The 20,379-nt window shown below is 35.1% G+C and overlaps 1 protein-coding gene across 1 annotated transcript; it reads right to left on the minus strand.

Annotated features, from left to right (window-relative positions):
* Window positions 1-17,957: 17,957 nt before the first annotated feature.
* LOC145137247 (uncharacterized) lies at window positions 17,958-19,893 on the minus strand. Its single transcript, XM_079071391.1, has 3 exons — window positions 19,672-19,893; window positions 19,447-19,576; window positions 17,958-19,096 (listed from the first exon to the last, which is right to left on the minus strand). The coding sequence occupies exons 1-3, from the start codon at window positions 19,802-19,804 to the stop codon at window positions 18,190-18,192; spliced, it is 1,170 nt and encodes a 389-aa protein (XP_078927517.1). The 5' UTR covers window positions 19,805-19,893; the 3' UTR covers window positions 17,958-18,189.
* Window positions 19,894-20,379: the final 486 nt, after the last annotated feature.

Raw genomic sequence — 20,379 nt, forward strand, 5'->3', positions numbered from 1 at the left:
GTTGAGACCATAGTCTAAGAGTTGATTTTGAATCCAAAAAATCTGAGCACAAAACCTTCCAGCGGCTACATATTCAGATTCGGCGGTAGAGCAAGCCACTGATGTTTACTTCTTGTTGGACCAGCTCACAAATCTGTCTCCTAACATTTAATCCCCTCCTGAAGTACTTTTTCAATCAATACTACATCCATCATGATTTGAATCAGTGTATCCTACTAGCTTGAACTCAGAATCACATGAATACCATAACCTAAGATTAGGTGTATGCTTCAAGTAACGAAAGATCCTTTTTAGAGCGAGAATTTGAGATTCCTTTGGATAGGCTTGATATCGAGCACACAATATGGTGGCAAACATAATGTCAGGACGACTGACAATAAGATAGAGCAGTGAACCTATCATTCCTTAATACATCATTGCATTCACATCAGCACCAATTGGATCAACAAATATAAACGTTGATGAACACATTGAGGTCTTTGTTGGTTTGCTATCAGAAAAGCCAAACTTCTTCAATATGTTTGTAATATATTTAGCTTGAAAAACAATTATTCCATCAGTTAATTTTTTAACCTGCAAACCTAAAAATAAAGTTAGTTCACCCATCATGCTCATCTCAGATTTCTTTGATATAACCTCAACGAACTCAGAACTTAGTTTCTCATCAGTGGATCCTAAAATGATTAATGTACAAGGTGTTATCAATGTTTCCTCGTTTGTATCCACTTTGCAGAAGATAACTATACCACGCCCTGGGTTCCTGCTTCAAACCATAAACAACTTTATCAAGACGATGTACACGATTGGGAAATTCTTCACTTTAAAAACCTGGAGGTTGCTTTAGAAAGACTTCTTTTTGAAGATCCCCATGTAAGACGGTAGTTTTTCTGTCCATTTGATAGACTTTGAAGTTCTTGGATGAAGAAAAAGAAAGGAACAGAATAATTGCTTCAAGTCTAGCAACAAGGGCAAAGGTTTTGTCATAGTCTAACCCTTCCATTTGACAAAATCCTTGGGCGACAAGTCTTTCTTTGTTTCTAATGACGATTCCATCTTCATCCTTTATGTTTATGAAGATCCAACGGGTACCAATGATGGTTTTTCCTTGAGTCCTGGGAACTAGAGTCCACACTCGATGACGTTCAAACTCATTCAGCTCGTCTTGCATCGCTTTGATCTAGTCAACTTCCATGAGAGAATCAACAACATTATTTGGTTCGATCATCGAGATAAAATTCACAAACATGCAGGAATTATTGTTGACTTTGTTCCGAGTGAGAATCCCAAAATTTAATTCTCCATTGATTTGAGATTCATGATGATCTCAAAGGATTCTAGGATTAGTACTCTCATTCATGTTGTTTGGAAATGAGTCTTCCTGATTTGAGGAGTTAGATGGCTCAGCTTCATCAGAAACAACAACCTGATCTTCAAAGTCGAAATCACAGTTGACGGTTTGATCATTATTGGAATAACATGCTTAGTGACATTAGGTAAGAACTTGGGAACAAGGTCTGAAGAGCTGAAAATAAGTTTATTCGTAATAGAAGAAATATGATCAATCCGATTATGGATGAATGAATCTTGATTGAACTTGACTTGAGCGGTTTCCTCAACAGTTTGTGTTGCAAGATTGAATACCATGAAGGCCTTGGACACACTAAATTATCCCGGAAACACTCCATCAGCTTTAGCTTCGAACTTTGAGCGTTGATATCTTTGTTTCAAAATGTAGTCGACACATCCAAACACATGAAAGTAGGGAAGACTTTATGATCATAAAGAACTTCCCATTGCTTAATGAGTGATTTGATTTCATCAGCAGCATGACTTTTCTTTCTAAAAAAGATTACAAAAGTAAATCTTGAATATTCATCTACGATGAATAGAGTGAACTTCTTCCCAGCTTTTGACTTAATTGGGACCAGTCCATATGGAGGAGATGAAAGTGTTTGATGATGTATGAACAGGACTTTGGCTTGAAGGAGGACTTGGTTTTCTTTCCTTTTTCACACACTGAACATAGTTTATCTTTGACAAACTGCGTCTTAGGAATTCCTCACACAAGCCGATTCTCAGAAACCTTTGATATGTTCTTGAAATTCAAGAGAGATAGTCTCTTATGCCAAATACAATTTAAATGAGACTGAGCACGAAAAAAGAAGTAGCGTCGTAGAGAGTTGGCAGCAGAAAACATGTCCAAAAAATGTCATTTTGTCTATTTGCAGTAAGTGTAGTGACATTCTTTTGATCAACAACCTTTCCTTCCTTCTTGTTAAAGTGAACTTCATAGTCACCGTCACATAGTTGGCTGATTGAGATAAGATTGTTTTGAATACCTTTTACATATGAAACATTCTTGAATACAACATAATTGCACTTGATGGTTCCATATCCCTTTGTAGTTCCCTTGTTATTGTCTCTATATGTAAAAGTTTGACCATCGTTCCTTACAAAGTCATCCAGAAGTGACTTGTAACATGTCATGTGTCTTGAACAACCACTATCTAAATACTAAATATGTTCTTTACCCTGAAAAACAAACAAAAGAACTAAATTATACAATTAGTATACACTGACCGATCTTACAATGGGCACTTAAGAGAAAATTTGATAACAAGCATCCGAGAGACAATTTAATGTGTTTTCCTTTTTGATCCATTTGTCATTTCGAGTAATGATGTTGTCAACACAAAAAAAAGTTCTTTTCAAAAGTACACTTGCTGACTCTATGAAAAGCATCACCACACTGATAACAAACTCTGGTTCGAGGATTCTTTTTTTTTTTTTTAAGATTAGAACTTTGTTTTCTTTTAACAACAGAACCTAAAGAGTCTTGATCACTGGATTTAAAAACTCTTGATTTAGTTCTAAACCATGGAATATCATCGATGGTACGCTTTGATGACTCTTCGCCATGAGACATAGAAGAGATTAAAAAATCATCTGAAATAGAAGGCTTTAATTGATCTCCAAATTCAACGTTGCTAAAATAGAACTGAGGAAACATGCTGAGAATTTCGTTTATAGAATGAACTTCACCACTTGAGATAGGAAATTTTAGCAGGATCTTAGTAGAGGGCAAAACATACTCATGATGAGGAAGTTGACGAGAAGGATCAAGAGTAGATAAACGAGATACATATTTGGTATTACCATTAGAGTCCATAGTACAATGTGTATTAATTAGAGTTTGATTTATGAAATAGGTACTTACAAATCTATTTTTTAAATCTTTCTCGAGACTTTCAGTGTTATAAAAATTTTGTTTAGTCTCGACCTTTCTGATTAATGAAACAGATCCTTCAACATCACCCCAAGAATTTTCTCACATTGACCAAGAATTTGATCATTAATAATTCTCGTGACATTACAATGTGAAGAAGCCCAATTATTTAAAATAAGTTGAATGCTTATTGCATGATCAACAACTTTTTCTTTCTCAGCATGAAGAAAATTGTTGGTCAGTGAGATACAAGTATTTTCCTTTTTTAAATGAGAAAGAGAGTCCTAAAAAAATAGAGTTTTTCTCTATGATTTTTTAACTCTATTTTGAGAGAAGATTTTTCTTTATTAGAGATAGATAGATCAAAATGTAAATGATGAAACATGTCAGCCTTTTCAATGGAAGAATAGTTAACGAAATTCTTTACCTGATACGTTGAGCCTGAGTCCTAGTCCTGAGACTTAAAGTTTGTAGTGGCTTGAGAAAGGTCAGTGTCAAATGTACTAACACTGTCCCTTGGTGCTTTAGAAGGAGACTCGATGATTTGAGCCATGATATACTTACCTTTTGAGACTTCATTATCTGAGAGATCTTCTTTGTCAAAGGCGGATGATAGAGTGATCATCATCTCATGCGTAGTTGAGCAATTTTGAACCAAACGATAGACATGAAATGGAAATAATTTTCAACGGAAATCCTAACCTTTACATCGAGATTTACGATCCTTGTTTCTTCCTTGTTGTATCCTGGTACAGATTTCTTTTTTACTTTACTACCATATGCATTGTCATTGGATAACCGATGCATAGAGATGATGGGACCCTTGTTGATGATATCAAGCATGTTGTAGTCCATGATTTTGAGAACATCCATGGCCTTTGATTTCCAAGAAGTAAAGTTTTATTCATCAAAATCAAGGATCTTGTTAAGAGCAGACGACTTGGCATTATAGGAGGTCGACATGATAACTTGAGTGTATCAAAAACCTGCCCTGATACCAATTGAAGGTTTCTATCGATCAGATACACTCAAGTATGAATAACAATAACTAAACAAACTAAGAAAAAGATTAAACATAAAAACAAAAGAACAGAAGTAATCACAAAGATGCTTTCACTAAGAAAGAATGTTCTCACCAAGAGAATGAGGTCACAAAGACCATCACCAAGAATTACATTAGGGTTTCACCCTAATGTTGATTAAATACGATTACTATAAATGAAATACCACTAATTAAGGGATGTATACCTATCTAAGTAAAGGTCTAGTCCTAATCACTAAGATTACGGATCAGACATATATTCTATATATATGTATAAATGTTGAATATACATAAGATCAGCAAGATCATTGGTTCACATTGACGCTGATAAGATTTGGTGTTGGCGCTGACGCTGATGCTGGCGCTGGTGGTCAGCGTGTGGTGTTTGACTCATCAGATCATAAGGTGTGACCTTACACTTTCTTCACAATCTATTCTCCGTCATGAAACCAACCCTATCCTCCCTCCATACTGACATTTTCTTACCTTAAATGTATGGAGTTATGATGCTTGAAGTTCATGTTTGAAGCCTTAGTCAAATCCCCTCAAGTTCAAGCATTTAGAGGTAGGTTCTCCCATTTTTCTCTTTTATTTTTTTTCTAGAACATCATGGATGTGGTAAATCCAAACCTCCCTACCAATTATTAAGCTCACGTGAGTTTTATGTTGTGTTTTCATTTCTAGAACCATCTTTTATCTTCAACTAGCAAATACTTGGTAGATTTGGTGATTAGATTGGTTTAAATGGATTTTCAAACCCTATATCTTTCAAATCTGGATCTAGGTCTTATTTGTGATGTTTTATGTTCTAATTTCACTCCTAGATCCATCTCTAAGCTCCAACTAGCTAATAGTTACGAGATATGGGAAGTTTGGGTGTGATTTGGGGGGTTTTCTTTGCCATCAATGGTGAAATAAAAAATTTGTCATTTAATTGGGGGATTCTTGGTGCCTCATGTTTATCTAATGTTTTTAGTTCCATTTTCAGAATTGCAATTCATACTCTCATTTGGATTTACTTGATTTTTGGTCATAATTTGGGGTTTTCTAACCAAAGGAATTCTAGATATTAAATCCATGGTTTATGATGAGTATGAAGTTTTTTTATGTTCTCATGAAGTTTAATCATCATCTTTAAGGTTTTGATGGAAATTCATGCTTGGCTTGGTAATTAATGAGTTTTTGAAGAAGAAAACCTTCTTTAGAGTCCATGAGAAGCTTTGAGCTCAATGTTAATCATAGATTGAGTTTTAACCTTCCATGACCCTATGAATTTCATATGTTTTAAGTTCTATATTGGTATTAACTAATTTGGCTGCAATCCATCTTCACACATAATGATTTTCGGTGTAATTAGAGTTCTATGTGCTCATTAAGCTTCTTATTTTAACTTATATGAGTCCATTGTTTCAGATTTGATGTTATATGAAAGTTAAACGACTTAATAAGAAAAATTTGCAAAACTTGAACTCTGTTAGCGATTCCACGACGCATCATGAAGGGGTCTCGATGTATTCTCTATGTAGACTCATTTTGAATGTCGTTTTTAACCTGAATTTTGAGTTCGGTTCCATTCCTTTGGTTCCTTTTGGTTTCCATGAGTTATAACTGGATAATTAAGGATTATTATAGACTTAGAATGACGGGTTAATCCTTATAAATATATTCTTAGTCTTTGACACTTTGTAACAATGATACTAGGTGTTGAGTTGGAGGAACAAGCTTGGTGAAGTGTAGGAAGTGTGGAGTATCACCCGCATTGCACTAAGGTGAGTTTACCGAGAGCATATTTCCCAAACTATAACTTTTATCTAAAACTTTTCACATGCTATAAATTGCAAATTTTCTATGAAATGTTTTGTTGATTCTTGTATGCTTCTATATGGTATGTTCTTTCTATATTAGGAAGCAGGTAAAATGTTTTGTATAAGTTGTTTGGAAAATAAAATAGTTTTTCCATAAATGGTTGATTTGAATATAAAAGAGATTTAAGATGAAATATTTAGAAGTTGTTTTCGAAAAAGGGCTTTTATAAAACTAACATGTTGTTTTATGTTGGTATGATATTTTATGATGTTCTCATGTTGAAAGGATGTTTTTATGGAACATGTTGCTTTTTGTAAGTGACCAATACCAACCAAATCCACAATTCCAACATCCATATCCTCCACCTCCTCAACAACCCGAAACGTCAAGCATGTCCTTAGAGGATATTGTGAAGAGCATTGCCACTTCTACCTAAAATTTCCAGGAAACAACCTAAGCTAGCCTCAAAAGCTTAGAGCAACAAATAACACAACTTGCTCAATCAATAAGTATAATGGAAGTTCAAAATAAACTACCATCTGAAGAGAGCCCATGGCATAGTGCATGTGCCATTCCTTTGAAAGATGAGAAAATTTCTGATGCCCCAAGAGTGTTATATGGAGAAGTGGAAGAAGAAGTAGAAGTGGAAGAGGCTATCAAGGAGGAAGAAGAAATTGAGAAAGATGTCAATGAAACTATAGAGGACGTGTTGGGGGTTAACGAAAGAGATTTTGAACCACCCACTACCATTGAGAAACTAACTCCAGTGATAGACCAACCACAAGAGCCGAAAACGCTAAATCTGTCAGACCCTTCAAAGGATACGTATCGCGAGAAAGAAGACGCTCAACCAGTCATCTACTCTACCACCATGTCAAAGAGGGAAGAGTTAGTCACCTTATTGAACAAGTACAAGAACGAATACGGTTGGACGATTGCTATTATCAAAGGTCTAAGTCCGATATGGTTCTCTCGTAAAAATAAAGCCAAATACAAGAAAAGAGTCCTAATAGAGGTGTGAAAATTAAAAAATATCGACACGGGACAAATTTTCAAAGTCAATGGGCATCGTTTGAAGCCATTCTATGAGGGTTTCGATACAAATGCTCTTGAAATCATCCATTTGGATGTCCCGATGTGTTGAAGCAAGCAAGGAAGACGTCTCGCCAAAGACGTTAAAGAAAGGCATTTTTGGAAAACGTTATGTTTTCATCTTTTCTAATTCCGAATAAATGTTTTAGCTAAGATCTTTTTTTTTCATTTCACATTTCTTCTTCCTTTTTGCAGTGAAAGATTGTTGAATTTTGAGGCCCGGTGTTCGTTTTGGTCAAGTATGAAGGTTTAGGAATTTTTACGGGTTCACAAATGGACCGCGTGTACTCGAAGACTTGTCCGCGTGGATCCACAAATGGTCCGTGTGCACTCACCCAAGTCGTCCCCGTCATTCTTTGAATTTAGCATCAATACAGAACTTTTTACGCGGACTGCGTGTGCTCTAAGACTTGTCCGCGTGTCCTGCAAATCGTCCGCATGTACTCCAGAACTGTCCGCGTGGATTCGTTGACCAACTTTGACCAGCTTTGACTTCCATTGACTTGTTGACCAAATAACCTAAGTGAAATGCAACCTTTCTTCTTCATTAGCGCACCGGTTGTTTCCCTCTCTCTCTCTATGCATTCTTTCTCCCTCAAGAAACCATTAACCCAAACCCTCCTCCCATTCATCCTTATCCCTCTCCACCTTACCCTTACCCCCAATACCCATATCCTCCTCCCGATCCCCCGGTTTAGGTACTTTCACCTCGCCCCAAGCATTGAGGACAATGCTTATTTCTAAGCTTGGGGTGGGGTATTCCCTTTTTCTTTTTTCTTTCTCATGCATTCTAACTTAGGTTACATAGCATTTTAGCTTTAATTTGCATTACATAGCATTTTAGCTTTAATTTGCATTCATTTTCTTTTCTCAAACTCCAAAAAGATTTTATTTTCTTCTTTTTCACTTTTTATTTTTACATGACATTTAGCTTAGGGCATTAGCATTCATGCATTTTTGTTATCTGTTTATTCTCACTCCCTTGGATGCCATGGAACAGGTTCACAATTATTGTATCATTATTGGTCCAGGATCTTGTTGCTATCTCACCCATCGAACCGGGACCACTAGCTGCAGTTTGGGACTTCATACTTGGGATCAGATGCTGGAAGCTTAAAGGGGTAAGTGATCATGGCCATGTAGCTTTCATGAAGAATTATGCATGCAATACTAACAATTGTAGGATATACTATAGCAATTGATGTTTTGAGCCATGCGGTCCATGCCGCCGAGAGGATCACACTTGATCATGTTTGAACCGTTAGGATGAAGCACTGATGCTTGTCCCCGAGTAGAATCTAAATCCAGTCTCCTTGCATCACCATATTTTTTTTGCGATTTTCTTAGGATTTTAGAGAGTCTTTTAGTCCACATTTGGACATTTTCATTTTTTTTTTTTGGAAAATCACAAGTTTGAAAAGGAGCTTACATCTTTATGCTCCACACATGGTCATTTTCATAACTTAGACCATTCGGATTATTACTATTACCCTTTCGGTTCCACTTACATACTTCTAGGAACCAAATTTTGAGTTAAAAAGTTTTCTTGGTAAAAAGCAAAAATTCAATATGTTAGTGCATTACCTTCAAGTAACATCTAGTTGAAAAAAAAACAAAACAAAAAAAAACAAAAAACAAAAACAAAAAAATCGAGAAGCTCAACCAAATTCCAGGCTGCGATTATCTTAGATGGGTGACCGATTCAATTATTGAACAAAATTTTCTACATTTTGGTCACCCGGCGTTTGATATTTATTTATTTATTTATTTAGGAATGTTTTGTTGTATATAGATCGAGTTGTTTTCGCAAATTGGTGATGTTAGGGAGACTGTCGAGTCGGATACTACGGGAGGTTCGGGCCAACACTAAGTGAACTGATTCCTACAAAGGTGTCCGAGCGATGTAACCCATTCACATATGAGAGTGGCCGGAAGACGTGAGATCACGCAACTTTCGTGATAAGAGTGTACACTTAAAGAACAACTCTACACGAGCCCGTCCATATGCTTTCTCCCTACTATAGATGTTCTTCATTGTATGCATGTTTCATTGGGGCTGCGACTGACTGTCCCTCCTTACTCCCCTAGAGGAGTTGTCCTGGCTGTGGTTTATGGTTCCATTATCATCGGATGAAAAATTCTTGGGATAATAACGAGATCAATTCTGACCATGTTGACTAACGGTGATCAGGTTCCGCGGTTCTATCCATTCTTTTTATTTTTCTTAGGATAGTTCATCCCGAGTTCATTTTAGTATTGTCTTACTTGAGGACAAGTAAGGTTCAATCCTCATCACTTTCTGGTAATCAAGTCTCTAACTTGATCATTCATTCATTAGATCTACTTACTTCCATTTTTATGAAGGTTTTGGTTCAAGAACCTTGGTCTTTGGGATTTGGACGTCCCAAGTGACTTATATTTCAGATCTGGGATCTAGAAGGGGTTCCATGGCATAAAGGTGTAAACTTTATGACCATGGAAGCCCCATGCAACCTTAAAAACATTATAATGGCCTATTTAGCCCTAAAAGGCCATGCATGGAAGGAAATCTAGGAACTTTACGTGTCCAACTGATGTCCAAGGCCTAGATCTATTATACTGCGCTTTGGTTTAGAGTCTTATGGCTTATGGACCAAGATCTATGTTCTAGAGAGTTAGGGTTTGAGCTAAACCCATTAAGAAGGACTAATAGCGGGTAAAGTTGGAAACTTTACCCTTAAAAGTGTATTTCCAGTGTGTAGATGAAGTATGGAGTTTGGATCTAAAGGGTAGGAGCTTAATCCATTGAGATGGCTCAACCAGACAGGGGAACTCAGCGAGTCCATAGAGGGACTAGACGAGTTGAGTTGGTTTGTCCCGTTTTAGCTTAAGGTAGAACTCGACGAGTCGGTGAAGGGACTCGACGAGTTGATTTGGTAGATCGCACTACAAACAAAATGTCATTTAGTGGCATACAAAAAGTGCTACTAAATACTAAATAAGGTGCTACTAAATGTCTCAAAGAGAATCAGTGACACAAATAAAAAGTATCACTAGAAGCGCTCCCACTAAAACCATTTAATGACACTTTTCAATTTTGACTAGGGGTGAGCACAAGCGGGTACCCGGCCAAATTTACTGGAACCGGAACTGGCGGTTCCTAACATATTGGAACCGGAACCGGAACCGATAACATCGGTTCCTAAAGATTTGGAACCGTTCCCGGAACTGCCGGAACCGATTCCAGTTCCGGGTACCCGATGTCTAATTAAAAAAAAACATAAAAAATGACATTATACAAAAAATTACAAGATCATGGCTTACGTTATAAATTATAAATATTATATTATGTTGTTTAAAAAAACATACCTTCGATATGCACATGTTAAATTACATAAGCTTGCTTTTATAGTTTATAAATATATATGTGATGATCATCCGTCAATATACAAAAATTGATTCAGAATCTAAAACACATAACAAATAGTTAATTGTGCACAACACATAATGTAGGATATTAATTAGTTTTATATTTCATGCTTACTGTAACCGAGTATTAATTGCAATCACAACAGCAACTTTAACATCTCACATAATATATATATATATATATATATATATATATATATATATATATATATATATATATATATATATATATATATATACCGGTTCCGACGGTTATCCAACGGGTAGCGGTTCCAAAACAATAAAAACCGGAACCGGAACCGCTTTAGACGGTTCCGAGACGGTTTCGGTTCCGAAAGCCAACCTTGTTCCAGTGCTCACCCCTAGTTTTGTGGCACATAATTTGTGCCGCTTTTTTATGTGCCACAACACACAAAAACTATTTTGTGGCACATAATTTGTGCCGCTAAAAACTAATGCAATTCTAAAATTGATCCTACTTTTAATGACACTTTTTCATTTGCCATAATACAAATAAATATTTTTATGGTATATATTTTTAACTGCTAATTGCACGTGATTCTAAAATTTATGCTACTTATAATAACATATTTTTTTAGCTATAATATAAAATAAAAAATTAATTTAATTGTACTTCAAGGAAAATAATAATACATTCATTATTTTTAATCAATATTTTGAATTACTTTAAAAAATGTCTAAGTAAATATAAAAAAGTACAAAGCTGTATATGAAGCATCATCACTCACTAATCCAACCCAAAATTGTAAGCAACACAATCAACAAAGGTAAATCCATATGCGTTGAATCATTATCAAGACTTTATATATCCTGTGCACAAATGTAGTGCTTAATGAATATGATTATATATAAATAAAGTATTTAAATAATAATAATATATTAACAATGACAACAAAACTATATAACAAAAAGAGTATACCTCCTTTATAGCAAGAACATGAACACATGCCCAATGTTGCCATTGATAAAGGTGGATAGTGTAAGCATATTTACTAATTTTCTTTGAATTACCTATAAACATTTAGAAACATAATATTTAAATAAATAATAACATGTTATCTACAAATGACAAAATATGACCCTCAATAGTAGCATAAATGGTTCATAATATATATATATATATATATATATATATATATATATATATATATATATCATAAGTTGACATCATGTTATTTGAGTATTTTCCCAATTGGGAAACTACCAAATTAATTAAAAAATAAACAGAAGGAATTTCATTTGTGTTGGTTGACGGTTTTTCACATGACATTTTTATTAAGAGTAAATTACACGAATGGTCCCTATGGTTTGAGGTAATTTGCACGTTTGGTCCCTAACTTATTTTTTTAACTCGGATGGTCCCTATTGTTTGTTTTTGTTACCCGTTTGGTCCCTACTGTTTGTTTTTGTTACACGCTTGGTCTCTGTCTTACCTAAAAAGACTATTATTTAAATAGAGAAAAATGGTGGGGTATGCAAGGTAAGGTGATGGGCTGCGGTTGGGGGTGTGTTTATTTAAATAAAATAAAAAAATCAAGTGAAAAATAGTATTTTTTTAAGTAAAACAGGGACCAAACGTGTAACAAAAACAAACAGTAGGGACCTTCCGAGTTAAAAAAATAAGTTAGGGACCAAACGCGCAAATTACGCTAAACCATTGGGACCATTCGTGTAATTTACTCTTTTATTAACTTCTAGTCTAAACTTCAAAACTATCAAAAACGGCAAGTTAGTTTCTAATATGACTTTCTGACCCTGGTTCAAAAGACAAAACAAGAGTAAAGAGAGGGGCTCAAGCATCATTCAAGGTCAGCATACCTGAAAGTGTTTTTCCTTCTAGAAGCTCCAAGTTGGCACCGACACCTGTCCAGATGTGGCTCATCTTGTCATTCCCTTTCCATTAAGTTCCACCAGTTTCTTCACCAGAAAACTCATTCACACATCATAATTTACTTGGAAAGACTATGCATTATGGGTGCTTATATCAAGGGTATTTTAGTAATTTGACTAAAGAATAAAAACAATCTTAGAGGGTAGTATGTATGTGTACCCATATAAGGAAATTCCAAATAACAATTTAGATAGTTTCTAAAGTTTCACTGAATGACTTAATGGAATCTGGTCAATGTCCAATCCCATCCAGCCATCAGATATACTATTGGTCAGAATAATTTGTAATTGAACAACAACCACACTCTTTTTACCATATACTAAGGAAATAGTAATATCTAGAAAAAGAAAAGGAGAAGGAGAAAAGAAAACCTTGTTGTAGGCATCTGTATCAAACTTGTCAGAAATTACCACATCGGAAAGGAATAGTTCTAATAACTTGATTCATTGACAAATCACTGCAATCTTTTATCATATGAAATTCTTTTTTTATTGAGTATAATAATCAAGAACAACACCCTGTAAGAGATCAAGTGTTCTTACATTGTTGTGATATCATCAGAAAAAGTCATGGGTTGTATGGATCCCTTAAGATTAATACTGCTCAGGTCTCTGAAATATACAATTTTCATCAAACTAACAACTTACAAATAGTTTTGCTAAATATCTATAAAACAATTAATAATTATTTCATGCTTACATATAAGCAAGATGTGGTATCCTGCTAAGATCATGGATTAGTCCCTTAAATGTGCACTTCCTTAAACTCCTGCCACACCCAACAAAAACCAAACCAAAATTATCACAAACTGTGTAAAAACTCCTATTTAAGTAAAGATGTGAAAAAGTAAATTAGATTTACAACTTCAATAAGTGAATCATGTTGCCATAAGAGGGAAGTATATTTCCTTAGGAGATATCTTAAAGTCCTGAAAGAAAAGATATAGAACTTTTATGAGATATAAATTTGCAGCAGGGAATAACTTTTCATTATATTCTTATACATGCTTTCGACAAGGAGTAAGATTTCAAATAGAATCTGTGGACAAACGGATGAAATATATGACTAGGTCCAAAGGAAAGATAGCAAGAAAAAAGGTAAAAAACCTTAAACATATCAAACATGTGATGAAATCAAGATACATTTCGATCAGGAACAAAATTAGAGATACTAAAGACCAACAACAATTAGCGATTTCTAGCAGTGAGACGCCTCTCACCAAAATCAACCTCACAGAAGAATGAAAGTAGAACAATTGAAAAGTTACCATCTAACTATGCCTCCCACTGAACCTGTAATATCATATTCAAGTAAGATCCATTGAAGAACTGAGGAAGTATACCTTTTGTATGAGAACATAGTCCAAGAAGACCCAATGACTCCTCATGTTCAAGTCTTGCTCAACTAACCTTCCTGTCACATCATCAAATCAAAGGAAAAGAAGAAATGATTATATATTACAATGAATTTTCAAAGTATACTAAAGCATAGATGAAACCATTCTCCCTTAAGATAATAACATTTCTAAAATGGAAATCCAGATTTCAAAGAATAATTTACATTAACATCAAAAATCCTATTAGAAGCATTCTCGTATTACCTAATTTTATCCCAAATCGTAAATTAGTGTTCAACTTTTGAGAAATTGAGTCTACAAAATGTTGATTCTTAGCATCAATTATATAATCAATAGAGACAAACTGAAAAATCAACTTGCGTATGATAAAAGAAATTAACAAAGACTGATCCTCATGCATAAGTATATAGATGTAAACACATATAGAGCAATAGACACATATAAATATATGCGTACACTGTATGTGGCCTAAAGAACCTGATGAAGAATAGCGGAAGTTGAAGGAAGAATGATAGCCACGACAAAGGACGGGATGAGCAACTCATTTGCGAAGTATGTGTGTTTATTCTTTTCAGTTCAGTTGATTGAGCATCGTTTGTTTAAATTGGGGAAAATCTATGATGGGTAGGGTTAATGATGGTGGTGGAGAAGGTGGTGAGATCATTACAGATGGTGAAGAAGGCGGTAGGTGGTGTAGAAGGATGTGAAATGGTGGTGATCGATGAGTTTTTTTTTAGAGAAAGAGAAAGAAAGAGAAGTTTAATGAAGTAGATTCAACGGAAGACGGTCTATACAGCAAAAAGAAGGAATCGATATTTAAGAAAATGGGGAAATAGGGAGGATACGAGAGTAAGATACCAGATATAATGACATAAAAAGGTTAAATGCCACTAATACTATTTTTTTCCCTTTTATGGCATATGTAAAGTGCCATTAAAAATGTAAATTAGTGGCACAAAAACTAAGTGCTACTAAAAACATGTGCCACTAAATGGCAATTTTTTTGTAGTGTCGCGACAATGAGTAGCCTGGGAACTCGACGAGTCGGGGGGGGGGGGGGGGGAGACTCGACGAGTTAGATCGCGATTTCAGGTTCTACGACTCGACGAGTTGATGGAGCAACTCGACGAGTTGGGTCAACCAGAAGGTTGACTTTGACTAGGGGTAAAATGGTCGTTTTACCCTAATGAGAATTATCAGGTTTTGACTAAGTGTTATTGTGATAATAATAGCCAGGGAGTCGTGGGAGCAGCCGTCAGAGATTCCTCACTCGAGATTTCAGCAGTCAGCTTTGCGAGGTGAGTTTCCTTCAGTAGGAACGGGTCTAAGGCACCAAGGTCGGCCCATAAATGTGATATATTAGTAGCTGAGTGTGGGCGGGGCCCTAATCTCATAGTAGCCGAGTGTGGGCGAGGCCCGAATCTCGTAGTATTATTGAGTATAGTTTTGCGATTATTGATAGGAATAGATATACTTGTTATTTGTGTGATACTTGTATGCATGTTAGACAGCGGAGTGTGGGTGGGGCCCGAATCTCCTAGACAGCGGAGTGTGGGCAGGGCCCGAATCTCCTAGACAGCGGAGTGTGGTGGGCCCGAATCTCCTATAGAACGGAGTGTGGGCGGGGCCCAAATCTTCTAGACATCGGAGTGTGGGCGGGGCATGAATCTCCATGAGAGTGGGCGGGGCCCGTATCTTGTAGTTGCATGTATATGTATGGTATGTGGTAGTTTGGGGAGACTCACTAAGCTTCGTGCTTACAGTTTTCAGTTTTGGTTTCAGGTACTTCCGGTAGTAAGGGGAAGAGCTTGGTATGATTATAATGCACACACCATTGATTCAGCCTGGGATGTTTAGACTCTGATATTTGACACGTGATTTTGGATACAGTATTTCATTATGATGATTTGAGATACATTACTTATGTTCTTTTTATGAGATGACAAATGGTATTTATGGTTTTTATAAATAATCAAAACAAAATTTTTGGACCGTATTTTTGTGATGTTTCACTAGGAGGGATGGATGAAATTCTCTAGGGAAGGCCCCTAGAAATTTTGTTCATGGCCTTAAGGATGAGGTTCGATGAGCTGCTTAGGCCTTAAGCAAAGGGATTAGGGCTTCCTTATCTTAACCTTAGCTTTGGCTCTAAGCAATCAACAACTATATAAATGGCATAACCCCTTATGGATTTCAGCTAGGCTAAGGTTCCTAAACCCTAAGAAAAACCGAAAATTGTCTCCTCTCTCCTCCTCTCATAATCATCCTCTTGCTAAGTGTGTTTATGAGCCATTAGAGGTGTTACACTTGTGACACTAAGTTCTCAAAGTTCAAGATCTACAAGGTTTTAGATTGTTATTACAATATAATACTCAAGGTATGTATTTTGATCCTTATGATGTGAATTTCGATTATAATAAGTAGATCCTAGGGTTTCTTGCATTGTGTTCATTGTTTGCATGTTCAATAGAGAAAACTTAGATCCAATCAATTTAGGGTTGCATGCACATATAGGAATGTATGTTTTGCTCAAAACCCATCATTTGATTCAATGTAGTGTATGAATTAAAATGATAAAAGGCGTCAAAGCTATGAAATTTTATAGTATTTATTGCATTATGGTTCGCTTGAGATCTTAAATATCTAAATGTACAAAGAAGTCAACATAGACGAATCTTTATATTTATACATCTAATAAAAAATGTATTCAAATCAATGTGGTTCAAGATAAGTCATTAATCTTGAACTATATTAATTTTAAACTCCCAACTCTTAAACTTGCTACTAATTATCCATAAGATATATATATATATATATATATATATATATATATATATATATATATATATATATATATATATATATATATATATAGTTTACATATGTATATTTAGCTGCTAATCAAGTTTGAAACATAAGATGGAGGAAAATTTTTACATGATAATATCCATATTTTTATTTTTAAGGTGCATGTTTATTTATGTTGAATTAGGAGGAGGATAAACAAGATAAAACATGTTATAAGTCGAAAGACAGGAGACAATTTGCATGCTTGATAGTAATATTAGTGTTATTGGTGGGATAATGAATCAGTGTCGGGTTTATTTGACTAGAATCAAGGAAATTAAATAGGAGATTAGTATTATGTGAATGTGTCTTGAAACTTGTAGTAATATGAAATTTGCATATAGGTTGTGGATTGTTGATATGTTTTGTTTCTTTATATATGTGGTGTATTTGGATGGTGGAAGATATTACGAATGAAATTGGAAATAATATATGTTTAATTTGTTGCGGTTACTATCTAAAAATTTTCATTTAATGTTAGAATGATGTATGTGACCTTATATTTATGCAAGAATTGGTTATATCATAGTTAGGAGAAGAAATTAATAGGATCAATATTTATTGTTTTGGTAAATAATGTCATCCCGAGGCTTAACCCACCCCTCTACTACCCCTCCACTGAAATTATGTACCACAAATGAGACAAGATAGCTAAAGTTAAATAGCAAATAAAAAGAATAAAATTTATGATTGATGGACCCAGTTATTATATTGAATCACATAGAAATACTTAGAATACCATAATTTCAAAAAAATAAAATAAAATAAAATAAAACAAAATAAAAGAAAAAAAATGCTAAATGAATTGCAACGTAAAATCTACTTGAGCTTTTTTTTTCTTCCTTAGCATTCACGAAAATATTTTCATTGATTTATTGGGCTTTTTAACTGAATACGACTAACCTATATTTATATAGTAAGCATTGTCAAAAACGATCAAAATATATTCTTCAAAAAATATCTTTGGAGACATTCATGATTAAAAGTATTAAATAAATAAAATATTGTAATGTGAAAGTCTTGTAAAAATATGACATAATTTGCATGGTTGATTGAAGATGTATATGACTAGTCAATGCTTTTCTGATGAGTTATAAAACACAAATACATTGTATCAAAAACCATTTACACAAAAATATAATCAAAAAGAGAAAATGTTGTTCAACACAAAACGGTGTTCATATTTCTCTTTTGTGTATTAGATTCAAGTATTTTAATATAAATCTTTAATTTCAACCATTTAATAATTGTCTCTTTTATAACACGATTTAAGATATATATATATATATATATATATATATATATAGTTATCAATGTACAACGAATGAGAAGTCAAACGGACAATAAGTTGTGTCGCTGGTATCGTTGTATCGTAAATAAAAACTCACACCCTCCTAAATGTATACTTAATTTTCGAATTCATCATTAGCAATATGAGCCATAGGATCGAGGGGGGCATTTCAACATGACAGTTCATAGGCCAACAAAAGATAACTTGTTTAAGAGAAAAGCCATGCATGCATCCCTACAAAATCACCTTCCATGGTCCCGTCATATGTTTTTGTGCCTTCCCATGGCCATGTCAAAATGTTGTCTTCTTCCTCACCCCCGAACCCTACTATACCTTCTTCAACATCAAAATCCCAATTCCAATCCCAGTCACCCGTGTTACAGGAATCTGTTGATGAGCTTGCTGTACCACCAACTTCCATATTTTCGCTTCCTATGGAAGCAGTATTGTTTCCTTCGTTTCCACCAATTACGGTTTTCATGGACTCACTTCCATTTGGTGTTTCTTCCTCACCAATGGCAACATCCATCAAGACTCTATCTTTTTCGGTTTCCTCCTCTGTTGACAAAACCCCATTCGGATTCATTAACCCGTCTTTATCCTTAACGTCAATAAAGCTAAGGATATCCTCATAAACCAACTCATCTCCGCTTTCATGCCTTTCCACATCCTCAGGCCAATAGTCCATGGTTTGTCCATCCTCTGAGTACCGGTGATAGCTAGCGGCACTAGGGTCCACGTAATAGTCGCTTTCTTTATCTGCATGCTGTGTCAATGGTGATTTGGGAATCTGACTATTGACAAACTTGGTTTGTTGTTTTATAGGTTGTTCCCGTTGCACCTTTGATGAAGTCGCAGCAAGAACAACCTTATGGTCATTGGCACTAGTATTACTTGACGAGGATCTATAAGTTTCGTTGATCTTCATGGTGGACCGACTTGTTCTTCCTTTGCGTTTGTTGAAGGTGTGTGATGGTAGGTCAGATGGGATTCGCATTGGCAGGGAGTTTGACAACTTTCTTGAAGGGATAATTTTCCGGCTGAGGTGGGAGTTCCAGTAGTTTTTGATTTCGTTGTCTGTTCGCCCAGGCAAATGGGCAGCTATCAAAGACCACCTGCGAAGAAGCATGTTAAATGCTGACTATAAAATATTATAATATTTCTAGCGATTGATTATATTTGACATTTTCTGAGGTGAGATGTGAGTTACACAAGAGAAGAGTGTTTTGGTTTTCCAGTGACTTTGTGTATTGTATGGGTGTTGCTAACCCTGTTGTCATTATTTTTAAAAACCAAATACGATGTCTATATAGAAATTTAATTAACGAGGGCTGAAAAGACAGGGGGGCTTTATTAATAAAGGAAAAACTATATCATGTGAATAATGCAATAAGTTTAAATACATATATTTAATGCAATTAGTGATGTATAGTGTATAGAGAGCGGTGATGAATTAATGACTAACCTGTTACCTAAAGATACATGTAGCCTAGTTATGACATCTTCTTCCTCCTTTGATATATTTCCTCTCCTTACATCAGATCTCAAATAGTTGATCCACCTCAGCCTGCAACTCTTGCCACACCTCAATAATCCTACACATATATGTTTAATCATGTTACCAGAAAGAACATTTTTTTTAATCAAAAAAGACATTTTGAAAGGCACTTCTGTATATATACATACGTACCAGCATTTTTGGGTAAAGAACGCCAACAGCCTTCGCCATGAGCTTGGATGTAATTGGACAGTATCTCGTCTTCTTGGGCAGTCCACCTTCCCCTCTTCAACCCTACTTTTTCACAACATGGCGCTCTTCCCATTTTTTTCCTTTCAAAACACAAACACAAATTGGGCAGTATTTGATATTTATAATAACTCAAATGCACGTATAGACCTATATATAGTATGTAGTATATAAAAGATTGGTAAAAGGAAGTCTATGTAACCATGTACATAGAGAGAGAGTGGCGTTTTTGTATTTAATGAATGAAAATGAGATGGGAAAAGAGAGTGATGTGATGTGTGAGTGTGTGCGGTGGAATGGTTAGCCACGACTGAAGTTGTACTAGTAATAGCCAAGTCCTTTGTCGTGGCTTCTTCACTGTCTAGGGGTAGTGACGGGGCATCCATCTCCCACGTTGATCGTCGCCACTCTCCACATTTTTTCATCTGCTCAACCCCCTTTCCAAATTCACTTCCTCCGACACACCTCCCACTTACCACTAATCAGCATTGTTCTTTACCAAAAATAGAGTAAGACAAAGCTTTTTGAAGTTTATGTCTATCAAGAAAAATCTTAACTACATCTATATTACATGCTTTTTCATATATATATATATATATATATATATATATATATATATATATATATATATATATATATAAAAAGCTTAGA

This window comes from Lactuca virosa, chromosome 9, assembly GCF_052849685.1.
Source record: "Lactuca virosa cultivar CGN04683 chromosome 9, Lactuca_virosa_CGN04683_v6, whole genome shotgun sequence".
NCBI classification, from domain to species: Eukaryota; Viridiplantae; Streptophyta; class Magnoliopsida; order Asterales; family Asteraceae; genus Lactuca; species Lactuca virosa.

Excerpts from the sequence above, each read along its gene's own strand:
- LOC145137247 (XM_079071391.1), bottom strand. The coding sequence starts at position 19,804 with ATGGGAAGAGCGCCATGTTGTGAAAAAGTAGGGTTGAAGAGGGGAAGG. Across the intron at positions 19,577-19,671 it reads TTCTTTACCCAAAAATGCTG|GATTATTGAGGTGTGGCAAG; the intron begins GTACGTATGTAT and ends ATATATGTGTAG. Across the intron at positions 19,097-19,446 it reads CATGTATCTTTAGGTAACAG|GTGGTCTTTGATAGCTGCCC; the intron begins GTTAGTCATTAA and ends GCTTCTTCGCAG.